We start from the raw sequence: 14845 nt of genomic DNA on the forward strand, positions 1-14845 counted from the left end.
TCTATCTACATTTTATAAACAGGTATTAAAATAGCTTTTTTTAAAAAAAAAGAAGCTCTTTAGCTGCATTTAATGTGAAGCTATTCATTCTAAGTTCCTTTTCACAACAGCCATTCTGTGAACAGATCTTCTGCTGAATCTTCTGCAAACAGTATGAGAGCAGCGGCTCTCCTGGGTCTCATTCTCCTCAGTGGCTCACACAGCAGTCTGAGCCATTGGTCAATCTGCTGTCAATCACAGCCATTGAGCCAATGGGGGGGGGGGGGGGGAGGAGAGGGGAGCTGTATGTGAGTGAACAATGACGCGAGTGAGCCTGCAGCTTGAGTGCTTGCTATTGGGGTCACTCAGCATGGGGGAGGAGTCAGGACTGCTTAAGCAGGACCCAAAAATGGGAGGATCTGGGCTGCTCTGTGCAAAACCACTACACAGAGCAGGTAAGTATAACATGTTTTTATTTTACATTTTTTTATTACAACCTTTAGAATCACTTCGTTAATAAATTCCTTAACCTGTACGGTGTCTGTAAACTGTCATTATACTTTTCATAAAAAGCATCTTCTTTTGTCAGTGACACCAACGTTCGTATATTTTCCACAGCTTCAGTTGATATCTAAATAAGATGAGAAAAAGAGATGTAAATAATTCGTCTAAATTTAAATTGTGCTTAAAGGGGAGAGCCAGCCGGGAATAAAAAAAAATTAAAAGTCAGCAGTTACAAACACTGTAGCGGCTGACTTTTAATAAGCACACTTACCTGTCCTGGGTGCCCGCAATGTCGGCCGCCCCGAGGCCGACCATCCCTCGGCTCTTGGGTCCCGGCGCCGCCATTCCAACTAAGGGAAACAGGCAGTGGAGCCTTGCGGCTTCACTGCCCATTTCCTACTACGCATGCGCGAGTCGCGCAGCGCTTTGTGAATGGGGCGCGCTGTGTTCTGGGACACACACAGTTCCCAGAACACACCGTGCCCCATTCACTAGAAGACGACGTGAGGAGGAGAAGACCAAAGATCCCCGCGGAATAGGAAGAGGCAGATTAGGACGATCTGCCTAGCAACAGGCATTTCTGGTAAGTTTTTTATTTCCTCCAATTTTTTTGAATTATTTTTAGGTGGCCCTCCACTTTAAATAATAAAAGAGCTGAAAGTTTTACCACTTGCTTACTGGGCACTTATACCCCCTTCTTGCCCAGGCCAATTTTCAGCGCTGTCACAATTTGAAAGACTGCATTGTGGTGCGTTGACTGTTATAACACAATGCACATTGATGTGCAAACAAGAATTTGTTTGTTAACTTACTATTACAGCACTTGGGCCTATAGGCTGTTGCTGAGAAGCAGAGAAATATAAGACTAGTGCTACATGCGTGGTTTTATTTTTCTGCTGATCATTTTACCACTCGTTAACAATCATTGTCACATATATAAAATAAGTAGCTCATTGATTGCAGTGTGCAGCAAATGAGGTGGCTGGTGACAAGCGGCTAAATCTTTCAGCAAGAAGAGAATACAATTGCCAATCCAGCTCTAGCTTAACTTCTACAGCATCGTTTATGGTAACTTTCACAGAAATGTAATCAATATTGTGGCCAGAGATTTTATAGCTTTAAAACATTTTATGCTACAGGAAAGAAAAGAAGGTTATGTAAGGGAAAGCTGTCTAGGATTGGGCAAAAAGGCTGGCTATACTTAAAGTAAATTGTACTTTAACCCTAAGGGCCCATTCAGATCTCACTGTACACAGTAATGTACTCTTGTGAGATACCTGTATGAAGTGGGATGACTGGAATGAAAAAGAATATAAATACAATCCATGAGTGTGTGTGTGTGATAACCAGGTGAGATATAGAACGATGGAATTTAGACGATGCTGTGACAGAACCCACTGTCACTGTGTGTTTTGGAGGGGGCTGTGGGCTCACATTCTACCCTCAGACTATGGCCCAGCAGAGAACATGAGATTTGGAGGGCTATTTGCTGTCTCACACCACCTGGAGAAGATGCCACCTCCAGACATTTGTGTCCAGAGTCACCAGTTCATCGGAACCGGGTGAATGCAGTATCTGTGGCTGGGCTTGTGGAGTCAATTCTGGCTACCTAAACCTATTGGCCCGGCTGGGCTAAATATATACTTTTATTCCACAAACAATGTACTTTTAGCTGATAAAGACATATACAATATTCCCAAAGCATGGGGCTATGAGACTTTGGGACAATATGGCATTGAGATAATGTAATGTAATGTTGCATCCCTTTTCCCCCACCCCCCCTTCCCTTGTTTCTGTGTTTAATTGTGTTGGGTCATGGCATTTAGACAAAAGGTCTGTGGTTTGTCTCGTGATTGAGGGGTTAAGGGCTGGTTATTGCGAATCTGCAGGCTGCGGGTGCGTTTTGAGGACAGGAGACACAGGTCTGGCGGAGATGCTCCGCAGGTGTATTCGAGATCTGTCACAGATGCTATGTATTTCAAGCTCTTTACTGAGGCCATCTGGTGACAGGGAACCCAACATATCAATCCAAAGTGTTTCCCTTCTACAAAGAAGGGAAAAGATCTCGTTCTTTGTGAGTGTGCCCCTGGGGAGTGTTTGTCAGCTGCACTGAGCTTGATCCACTCCTAACTATGGATTTGCCTTACACTATTTTTCTATATGACCCACAGTTTTGTAGCACTTCAGGACTCCTTTGTATATTTTTTACCTTGATCCTACCCACAATTTGGTGCATTCCTGTTGGACTATTACCAAACTTGGCTTGTAACCCAACACCGCTCAAAGCTGAACATGGTGCATTCTGGATGCCCTAACTGCTGTATTTCTGCTTGCTGATTCCAAATTTCAGTCTTCAGTTTCAGTTTACTGGCACCTGTGCCCTTCCATCACCTTTGTAGGACCTGTCTCAACTTCAAGGCGTGCTGGATGGGAATTGTGCAAATCCTATTGCAGTCTGCATTCAGGGCCGATTACTTGCACCTGAACGCTTCATGAGTGATTACATGCAAGTGGCTGCTATTAGCTGTGGTAGGTGGCAGCCTCCTATTGCTTTTTATTATTACTGCTTAACCTGTTTCAGGGGTTACATTTAATTCACTAATGGGAAATTCAGTGAGCTAATTACAGAAACAGAAAATAAGATTTCTGGGGATGATCTGAATTGTTACAAGGAAGTGACATTTGAATTTTTGAATTTAGGAAAATGTAGATGACCATAGATTGCATTGGAAAGGTCATTATATTAACTTTATATATATAATGGCTTGTGTAATAATCACATATGCTATATAATGTTTGCTAGTAAACGTGGTGTTTTTCACAGCAATACACTCCCTTTTAGGTTGTAAGCTCTCACAAGCAGGGCCCCCTGGACCCCCCCTGTACTTAATTTTGTAAATTGCCCTTCAAAACTTTGTCTCAATGAAAATACTGTATTAAAATAATAATAGTAACACACAAACGCATATTAATTACAATGTGGGCATTATGTCCCATTTGTGTTTTAAAATAATATAGCTAAATATATGTAGCCAGATGCTTGGCTAAGAATGGAGAGTGAGAGAAACACTGGCTGCAACTGTTTTCTGTAGCTGCTTCCTTGAGGTGCTGAAATGGTTAAGAGCTGTATCGGTGAAATGAGGGAGCTGCTGAGCAGGAGGAGTTAAATAGCCTGAGTCTGGCAGCACTGAATTGTGGGAACTGTAGTCCAGGGAATAGAGACTCTACTGTAATCAAGAGAGAGACTGAGCCCTTTAGGAACTGGCCAAACAGCGATCTAATAGCCTTATTGCTGCCTGCAGGCTTGTTTGGGACTATTCCCATGTGCACCAATGGTACAGCTGGGCCCAAATGCTATCTGGCTGGAGAGTGAGGACTAAAGACTGTCTCTTTACAACTGCTACACAGAGACCTTCACTTCTTGCTTATGCTAATGGTATCTCTCACCTCATTGGATATTGCACCATATCCTAGCCATTCTCCTAAAGTGTGCTCTAGGCTAGGTATAATATTATTATTCACAGATAATTTATTATATGCACTGTGTATTGCTGACTTTTCTGATTCCTGAGTTAATCCCTGTTTAGTGGTACAGAACTCTAAGCTATTTTGGTATAGTGATTATACTGTCTAGCAGGCTGTGTCTGAGCTTACCTTCTGTATGTTTATTTATGCTCAAACCACCATTTATTCTAACCTGTATCAATACATTGAGTTCATTTACCATTAAACAATCTTGTGTCTATTTCCTTGTTATAATTTGACGGACGGCAGCACAGTGGGGTAGTGGTTAGCACTCTCACGTAGCAGTAAAAAAAAGGGTCGCAGGTTCGAATCCCAACCACGATACTACCTGGAGTTTGCATGTTCTCCCTGTGCCTGCGTGGGTTTGCTCCGGGTACTCCGGTTCCCTCCCACAGTCCAAAGACATTCAGATAGGTTAATTGGCTTCTGTCCAAAATTGGCCCTAGTAAATGAATGGGGACCTTGTATGTAATTCATAACCGAGTTAAATGTATCTATTCTGCTTGCATGCAGAAGCTTTCATTCAACTAGGTGTGTCAGAGGGGCTGAGGTTGTTCTTGGAGTTGAGGGGCAGAACAAAGAACTCAAATTACCAAGTGGTTCCTTCAGGAGAGCAGTAATACAGGCACACATGCACAAAAACACATTCAATAACACTTTCAGAGATGATATCATTGTCTGCAATGTGAAATTGAAAAAAGCATACTCTCCCAGCTTCTTCCAAGGCCTTTTGATCTTTGGATGCGTGTCCTGCTATAGACTTCAGCCTAATGATGTTGGCTCCAATCAAGAATGGAATACAGGCTAAGATAAGCAGTGTCAGCTGCCAGCCATGTACAAAAGCAATGAGGATTGCGGCAAGCAGAGTGCACACTGTCATTGTGAGTAATCCCAGTCGGCTCCCGGTAGCCTACAAGGCGGAAAGACAAACTCTTTAGAAGTAAATAAATCTCCAAGCAGCACATTACTATTTTTCTATTGGTAGCCAACATAAGAAGGGATACCACACTATTAAGGCCAATCATTTATATTGCCATTGATATCTGGAAGAGCAATACGTGTTATTTGAGTTAAAATGTAAACACTAAATGAATAGCATCTAGTTTGTGAAACACAGACAATTGCATTTTTAAATAAAATACTTGTTTTCACATTTCCATTCTTTTTTTTACATCTTAGGGTTTCTGATTTCCTACAGTTTCTTTACAGACACTTCCTGACTACATGTACTCTAGTGGTGGATGCATGGCATTTCTCACAGCAGATTTCCTGATGATAACAACAATGGACCATGTCTTTGCAATGTGTGTTGAAACGGCCACATGGTATCTCCATGAGAAGCATGTGGGACGCGGTGACAAGGGAGGAGCACGACTGGAAGACAAGGAAAGACCATTGTCACCCTATACCAGAAAAGGGCCTCACCAAAGACCTTCATAGCTGAATCACTATTGTTTTAATGAAAGTTGCAGATTTAGAAGTATTAAAGATAACTTTTGAATGTATATCAACATTCTTTTAGCAACATTTTTATTGGAAGAAAAATAACATGGCACATACATGAATAAAGCCATACACATAGCATACCAATGAAGTCTTTGGATGGTCAAAAGACAGACACAACACACCCACCCAGAGGTGGATAAAAACATTCCGAGACAAATAATCATGAGCATGTAGGAGGGACCTGATCAACAGAAAAATAAGGCAAATGTATAATATAGAAACATCTACAATGTCCCATTGTGGTCGACCACTGGAGGGAAGGAGGAACGTCACAGCAAGACTGATGGTACAATTATTCAAATAATTTTTTGCAGCAGTAAGAACAATGCTGATGTACAGAAAATGTAATGTGCCTACTATAGATGGCTTTTGTCCCTGTGGCCCTCCTTGGTGTATTAGGAGTTTTGATGCCTGTCCAAGAGATTCAGCAGCACCCTCTCCTGGCACAATTTTCTACTTTTTGTTCAAAATTGTTGTTTCAAATTTTAGATGCCAGTGTCTACTTCTCACTGCTTTTCTGTTTTTGACAGTATAATCACACATGGCAAGGCTTGGTGTAAGAGGGCCTGGCCTTGAAGTAGAACTAAAGGCAAAACTTGTTTTTATTTTATTTTTATTTTGGATAGCGTAAGGGAGACTTATAATCCCTGTCAGGTCTTTCTTTTCACCATCTGTGCCTCATTGGGGAGATTTCCCTTCACTTCCTGTCCCATAGCCAAACAGAAAGTGAGAAGAAATTCCTGCAAAGTGAGGGAATACCCGGTTGTCACCAGGGTCACCAGACCCAGTGTACCCATTTGAACATTTCCCCTCTATTACTGTTGTGGGAATAACCCAAATTTATATCTAAAACTTAAACAATGTTTTGCCTTTAGTTATACTTTAAAGTCTAAGTTCACCTTTCCAGCATGGGTAGGTATTAAAACCTGTATAAAAATGTTAAATACTTTTATTGTCATAACTGTATGTCATGTGGGCCCCACTGGAAGCCTGGCTGAAAAACGCCCAGTTAGCAATCCTCACATTCGCCTTGTTGCTAGAATGTCATAAACATTGAATGCTCATTCCCAACATTTAGTCCCCTTTCACACGGGCACCTCCGCTATGTGGAATCCACTTGCCCAGCGGTGGATCTCTCTGCTGATCCATGCTGAGAAGGCAGATGACAAGTCCATGTCTGCCCCACTATGCAGAGCTAACATGGACACAGTCCCGCTCTCCTCTATGGGGTAATTGGATGGAAAAACAAGTAATTGCAAGCACCATCATCAGGTATCTGCACTTCAGCACTTTTACTTTATAAACTTTTTAAGTTGGGCCAGGTTTACTTTACCCCCTTGCCAATGCCTCCTGCTGACCCTTTAAGGGGTTCTAAACAATGGGAGGTGGAGTTTCCTGATCACGTGACCCCTGTGATTGGCTGTCATAGCAATCATATGATTGTTAACATTGACTGGGAGCTGTCAGCGATGGCTCGGTCAGTGTGCTGGCAGTGAGACCCACCCACACTGGTGCCACACATATGTGTTAGGTGGTCATCAAAAGGATAAAGAGCTACAAAATGCATTTCTTTACCAGCTATAGAGATACGGTGCCTTAAAAAAGTATTCAAATCCCTGGAAATTTTCCACATTTTGTCACCTTCTTTTTGGCAAAATAATTCAAGCTGTCAGATTAGATGGAGAGCGCCCGTGAACAGCAATTTTCAAGTCTTACCACAGATTCTTAATTGGATTTAGGTCTGGACTTTGGGCCATTCTAACACATGAATATGCTTTGATTTAAACCATTACATTGTAGCTCTGGCTGTATGTTTAGGGTCAGTGTCCTGCTGGAAGGTAAACCTCTGCCCCAGTCTCAAGTCTTTTTGCAGACTCCAACAGGTGTTCTTCTAAGATTGTCCTGTATTTGGCTCCATCCATCTTCCCATCAACTCTGACCAATGTCCCTGTCCCTGCTGAAAAAAAGCATCCCCACACCATGATGCTGTCACCACCAAGTTTCACAGTGGGGATGGTGTGTTCAGGGTGATGAGCAGTGTTAGTTTTCTACCACACATAGCATTTTGCTTTTAGGTCAAAAGTTCAACTTTGGTCTCGACTGACCAGAGCACCTTCTTCCACAGGTTTGCTGTGTCCCCCACATGGCTTCTCGCAAAATGTAAATGGGACTTTTTATGGCTTTGTTTCCACAATGGCTTTCTTCATGCCACTCTTCCATAAAAAAACAGATTTGTGGAGTGCACAATTAATAGTTGTCCTGTAGACAGATTCTCCCAACTGAGCTGAGGATGTCTGCAGCTCCTTCAGAGTTACCATGGGCCTCTTGGCTGATTCTCTGATTAATGCTCTCCTTGCCTGGCCTGTCAGTTTAGGTGGATGGCCATGTCTTGGTAGGTTTGCAGTTGTGCCATACTCTTTCCATTTTCGGATGATGGATTGGACAGTGCTTCGTGAGATGTTCAAAGTTTGGGATATCTTTTTATAACCTAACCCTGCTTTAAGCATCTCCACAATTGTATCCCTGACCTGTCTGGTGTGTTCCTTGACCTTCATGATGCTGTTTGTTCACTAAGGTTCTCTGACAAACCTCTGAGGGCTTCACAGAACATCTGTATTTATACTGAGACTAAATGACACACAGGTGGACTCAGTTTACTAATTAGCTGACTTCTGAAGGCAATTGGTTCCACTAAATTTTAGTTAGGGGTATCAGAGTAAAGGGGGCTGAGTACAAATGCATGCCACACTTTTCACACATTTATTTGAAAAAAAAATTGAAAACCATTTATAATTTTCCTTCCACTTCACAATTATGTGCCACTTTGTGTTGGTCTACATCAAATCCCAATAAAATACATTCACATTTTTGGTTGTAATATATAAATATATAAATGCATAACATGTCAAGTGGTATGAATACTTTTTCAAGGCACTGTATACTGCATTAGGGCTATATTGCTGCAGTTATTATACAAAACACTGATAGGACCCCAACAATATGGTAATGTCAGTTACAAAAGTATTGTGCATGGAACATGAAGCTGCAACAGCCAGGCCTACAGATGGTATACATGCTATATGAACTTTGATATACTGTAAGTATAGTGTATTCAATTCTTGATATAAAATAATTTTCTGTGTCTGAAAAAGTGAAAAATTCATCTGAATGAAAAATAAATTGCTTATCTTAATGTATTATTCTGCTAACTGAAAGTGAATGTGCTGTGGCCATAAAGTTTGAGTGCAGCAAATATTTTTGGAAGTATTTATAGCCTTTTGATGGTGCAAAGGTTAAGCAAATAAATAGGCAATTTTCCAAAAAAGGCAGACAAAGGGAAGGGAGAGACTGGCTGTGGAATAACAGATCTGTATTTGGGAGCCACAAAAAAATAAAAATAAAAAAAAGAAGCACAATGGAGATCAACAACAGACAAGTACGGAATTTCCACTGTTATTTAGGAACAAATTAACAGTTGAATAGAATGACCACTCATACTTACTCCTTTAATTTGAGAAGCATCTGTTGCAAGCCTTGTCAGTAGTACACCAACAGCATTTTTATGGTCATCATAATATCCCATTTCCTGTAAGATTATTACTTTGTTAGAGGTATGTTTACTCAGAATGACAAAGCCTCGTCCTTTTTGGATTATGTATTTCACTTTTATGTATTTCACTTTTTGAATACAATATAAAAACAATACAACAACAAAACAAATACAATACAATATATAAACAAAGTGTTTATATATAGCAAAAGAAAAGTTTGAATCCACTTTGTACACTCTAGTGCAGTGATGGCGAACCTTGGCACCCCAGATGTTTTTGAACTACATTTCCCATGATGCTCTGGCACTCTGCAGTGTAGTGGAGCATCATGGGAAATGTAGTTCCAAAACATCTGGGGTGCCAAGGTTCGCCATCACTGCTCTAGTGTATAAAAGCGGTTGTAAACCCTTACATACATTATCCTCACTAAAGTGACTAGCCCCAGGTAATACTTAAAGGTTAAACAAATCCTCCTACATAAATTGTACCTGTTTATTGGCAGCCCTCTGTTCTCTATCACCTCCTAAATCACACATTTTATACAGCATCTCTGAGCTCCAGAGGACAGGGATCTGACATCACACACTGTACAGAATAGAGCAGGGAGCCGAGTGCAATCTGGTACCTGAATGGAGGGAATGGACCATCCCCGTCCCCGTCTCATACATAGGGAAACATATGAGAACAACAGCAGTGTGCACTCTGAGTGTAGTATGTTAACAGATTCATTGTGGTGAAAAGAAAAATGGCAACTCACATTGTGACATACCACTATATCCACCTATATAGCTAACTATCTTGCTTGTTTTAAATAGAGCTTGCAGTCAGCGGTAGGAGATTGTGTGTGCTGTCTGCATGCTCTGAACCCAGTATACACCACTATATCCACCTACATAGCTCTTCTCTATTTGAGCCATCTGCCATCTGCAGGAGTTAGTGGAAGTTGTGTGTGCCTCCAGCACAATATACATTACCCAATTGCTGGTTTTCCCAACTCCCTTCAGGCCATTACCATGTCTGGAAGGCCAGCAAGGAGAGGCAGACAGGCGCGAGCCAATAAAAGAGGGCAAGCAGGCTCTGTGTCTAGAAACAACAGTGCTGGTCGTGGACGCGGTGCATCGTCATCATCAGCACGTGGCCATGGGACACGCTTGTCCTTCTTTTCGGCAGCTGGACATGTTGAGCCGCAACATGCCAACGACTTGGTAGAGTGGATGACCAAGCCTCTTCATCCTCCTCATCCTCTCTCACCCAGGCTCAGGGTACTAGCAAAGCAGCTGCCAATGCATCGTCTTCCCTCCTCTCAATGTCATCATCAGTGACTCCTTCCCTAGACCCACCACGTCCTCCTGAGGAGAACTCTTTGAGCACAGTGTTGGGTACATGATCCAGGAGGATGCCCAGTGTTTTGTAGACTCTGATGATGATACTCAGCTAGAGGAAGGCAGTAGCGTGAATGCAGAGAGAGGGGATGCTCAAGAAGGACAGCAATCTGGCAGTCATGTTCCACAAGCTGCAGCATACTGCCAGGTTTGCTACAGCAATGAAGAAGGAGGGGATGATGAGGGCACTGACTCCACGTGGGTGCCTGGTAGAAGAGAGGAGGAGGAGGAGGCACATGTCCAACGAGGCAGGATGCCCTCCGGGGGCCAGCTTAGGGGCAGCACACCGACTGAATCACACCGCAGAGCTCCGCCTGTGCAAGGCGCTGCCTCTGCGCGTTATTCTAAAAGTTCTTTGGTGTGGGCCTTTTTTGAGACGAGTGCATCAGATCGCACCGCTGCTATTTGCAACATATGTCTCAAGCGTATCTCGCGTGGCCAAAACATCAGCCGCTTGGGCACCACATGCTTGACCAGACATATTTTGACCTGCCATGCAGCTCATTGGCAAGCGTACCTCAAAGACCCACACCAAAGAACAAAGCGGACCTCTCCTTGCTCCTCATCAGCTGGCATCTCCAACCCCACTAGACCTTCAGTCCTCTCTGAAACCTGCTCTGAGAGGAATGAAGGTGTAGAATTAGGTGTGTCACAGCCAAGTGCTTCCGGGCACTCTGCTAGCAGTACACCCACGTCCGATTATAGCAGGCAAATGTCCCTGCCCCAGCTGCTGGACCGGCGAAAGAAGTTCACTCCCAGCCATCCACATGCCCAGCGGTTGAAAGATAGCTTGGCTAAATTGCTAGCACTTCAACTGCTGCCTTTTCAGTTGGTAGACTCGGCCCCCTTCCGTGAGTTTGTACAATGTGCGGTTCCTCAGTGGCAGGTCCCCAAACGCCACTTTTTCTCACGGAAGGCGATTCCCGCTCTCTACCGGCATGTGGAAGGCAATGTCCTTGCCTCGCTGGACAGGGCGGTCAGCGGTAAGGTGCATATTACCGCTGACTCATGGTCCAGCAGGCATGGACAGGGACGTTACCTGTCTTTCACGGCCCATTGGGTCACTCTTCTGGCAGCTGGGAAGGATGCAGGACAAGGTGAAGTAGTGTTGGAGGTTGTTCCGCCACCACGCCCCCAAAATGCTACTATTGGTTGTGACACACCTCTCTCCTCCACCCCCTCCTCTTCTTCCTCCATGGCCTCTTCCAGCGCTCTGTCCTCAGAACCAGCGGGGCTCCGTAGGCGTTCCAGGGGCTACGCAAGTACGCAGGCAAAACTATGCCATGCCGTGCTTGCGCTGGTTTGTTTGGGGGACAGGAGCCACACTGATGCGGATGTTTTGTCAGCTCTGCAGGGGCAGGCCGAGAGGTGGTTGATGCCACGCCAGCTTAAGCCAGGAATGGTGGTTTGCGACAATGGCACCAACCTCCTCTCCGCCCTCCAACAGGGACAACTGACCCATGTGCCCTGTGTGGCTCACGTCCTTAACCTGGTGGTGCAGCGGTTCTTGGGCAGGTACCCGGGCTTACAGGATGTCCTGAAGCAGGCCAGGAAAGTCTGTGTGCATTTCCGCCGATCATTTATTGCCTGTGCTCGGCTGGCTGAGCTCCAAAAGTAGTTGAACCTGCCCAAGAACCGCCTTATATGTGACATGCCCACCAGGTGGAACTCAACGTTGGCCATGCTGCAGCGGCTGCACACGCAGCAGAGGGCCATCAATGAGTACCTGTGTGACTACGGCACCAGGACAGGGTCAGGGGAGCTCGGTTTTTTCTCACCACGCCAGTGGGGCATGATCAGGGATGCATGCACTGTCCTGTCACCGTTTGAGGAGGCCACAAGGATGGTGAGCAGTGACAGTGCATGCATCAGTGACACTGTACCTCTTGTCCCCCTCTTGGAGCATACGCTGCGTGGAATAATGGACAGGGCACTTGAGGCAGAACAGAGGCAGGAAGAGGAGGACTTCCTTGCCTCTCAAGGCCCCCTTTATCCAGACAGTGTTCCTGCTGTGCCACCCATCACACAGGAAGAGGATGAGGAGGAGGATGATTGTGTCAGCATGAAGGTGGAGGCTGGCACTCAGCATCAGCAGCAGCAGCAGTCTTGTAGGGATGATTTACAGTCCCAAGAAACCCGTGGACTTGTATGTGGCTGGGAGGAGGTAGCTGCGGATCATGTTGTCCTTAGTGACCCAGAGGACTCCGGACTGAATGCCTCAGCTAACCTACGCTGCATGGCCTCCCTGATCCTGCAAAGCATGCGGAAGGATCCTCGTATTCTTTGGATCAAGGAGAGGGACCATTACTGGCTGGCCACTCTCCTTGATCCACGGTACAAGGGTAAGGTTGCCGACCTTATCTTGCCATCGCAGAGGGAGCAGAGGATGAGACATCTCCGGGAGGCCTTGCAGAAAGGTCTGTGAAACGCGTTCCCAGAGACTGGGAGGTTACAAACTCCTGGTCCTGGACAACGTGTTGCTGAGGCATCGGTCAGAAGGTGCGGTGGAGAAGGTGGCCGTCTGACTGATGCTTTCAGACAATTTTTTATTCCGCAGCCCCAAGGTATGATCGGTTCCAGCAACCATCGCCAGCGTCTGATTTACATGGTGCAGGAATACCTAGGGGCAAGGTCAGACTTGGACACCTTTCCCACCGAAAATCCTCTGGCTTACTGGGTCTTGAGGATGGATCACTGGCCAGAGATTGCACAGTATGCAATTGAGCTACTGGCCTGTCCTGCATCCAGCGTTCTTTCGGAAAGCACCTTCAGTGCTGCTGGTGGCTTTGTTACCGATCACAGGGTGCGCTTGTCCACCGAATCAGTTGATTGATTGACCTTCATCAAGATGAATCAGTCTTGGATCACCCACAGCTACCAAGCACCTGAAGCTGATGTAACCGAATAATTTTTTTTTAAATATCACATCCCTTCAAGACTGCCTATGCTGATGCTGGGTGACTGTCCTGTTATGTTGATTGTCTATCCTCTTCCTCCCCTGCTGATATGTTGGAAGAACATTTCTGGTTCTGGGTGATGCCATCAGCCCAATTTTTCTGCCCCTGTTTAACAGGGACGTTTAATTACAATTTTTGATGCAATGCTTTGCAGCAGGGCTAATTCCTGCACTACAACTAGAGTATATGGGAGAGGTTGCAGTGTCGTGGCACCAGCACAAGTGCCTAAGGCCCAATTTGTCTGCCCCTTTAACAGGGGCGTTTAATTACAAATTTTTGATGCAATGCTTTGCAGCAGGGCTAATTCCTGCACTAAAACTAGAGTATATGGGAGAGGTTGCAGTGTTGTGGCACCAGCACCAGTGCCTAAGGCCCAATTTTTCTGCCACTGTTTAAAAGGGGCATTTAATTACAAATTTTTGATGCAATGCTTTGCAGCAGGGCTAATTCCTGCACTAAAACTAGAGTATATGGGAGATTTTGCAGTGTCGTGGCACCAGCACCAGTGCCTAAGGCCCAATTTTTCTGCCCCTGTTTAACAGGGACATGTAATTACAATTCTTGATATAATATTTCACAGGAGGGCCCGTTCCTGTGCCCACCCAGAGTAACTGTGAGGACTTATAGTGTTGTGGCACCAGCACCACAACCACCAAAGGTCAATTTTTCTACCACTGTTCAACAATGGCATGTAATTACAATTCTTGATATAATCGTTCACAGCAGGACGCTCCAGCGCCCACCAAGAGTCACTTTGAGGGCTTACAATGTTGTGGCAAAACTAACACATTGTTCCGCCATTTCTGCAGGTCATATAGGGCAGGCCCCTACTTTCAAACATCCAACTTACAAACATCTCCTACTTGCAAATGGAAGGAGACAACAGCAAGTGAGATAAAAAAAGACGGACGACAAAACAAATTATACAGGGGTGATAACCCTTCCCTATGTTTTCCAAAAAGCTTAAAAATAGTTTTTTTGACTGGAGCTACACTTTAAAAATGTACCAGTTGAAAATTACAAACAGATTCAACTTAACACAACAAACCTACACAGTCCCTGTCTTGTTTGCACCGCCTGTATACTGCTGTTCTGAGTATATAGGGCCTGGGGGCCACACGTATTTCCTTTTTTTAATATGGGTACGGGGTTCCCCTTAATATGCGTACAAGACCCAAATGGGCTGGTAATAGGCAGGGAGGGCTACCCATGCAATTTTTCTCAATGATTTTCAACCATATTGCAGGAACCAGATATAACATTAAAACCGCAAGCAGTTTTAAATGACGTTATTTCCGTTAAATGTCATTTTGTGCAGGGACTGTTCTAAACACGGGAAACACGTGGCACTTCACAGGCATACTACAGACACCCCCCAGGTATGATATTTAAAGGAATATTTCACTTTTTTTTTCACTTTAATCGTCATTAAAATCAGCGC

General features: G+C 44.5%; 1 protein-coding gene across 1 annotated transcript in view; it reads right to left on the reverse strand.

The window, feature by feature from the left end:
* LOC143996276 (ATP-dependent translocase ABCB1-like) overlaps positions 1–14845 on the reverse strand; it is a 142108-nt gene that overhangs the window by 20172 nt on the left and 107091 nt on the right. The window contains exons 21-23 of the mRNA XM_077491246.1: positions 9017–9100; positions 4715–4918; positions 510–610 (exon numbers count right to left, since the gene is read on the reverse strand). Coding sequence (XP_077347372.1) covers positions 510–610; positions 4715–4918; positions 9017–9100 — 389 coding nt within the window. The remainder of the gene's footprint in view (positions 1–509; positions 611–4714; positions 4919–9016; positions 9101–14845) is intronic.

The sequence above is a fragment of the Lithobates pipiens genome, unplaced genomic scaffold (genome assembly GCF_037356315.1).
Source record: "Lithobates pipiens isolate NorthernLeopardFrog02 unplaced genomic scaffold, aLitPip1_a1.2 Scaffold_19, whole genome shotgun sequence".
Lineage (NCBI taxonomy): Eukaryota > Metazoa > Chordata > Amphibia > Anura > Ranidae > Lithobates > Lithobates pipiens.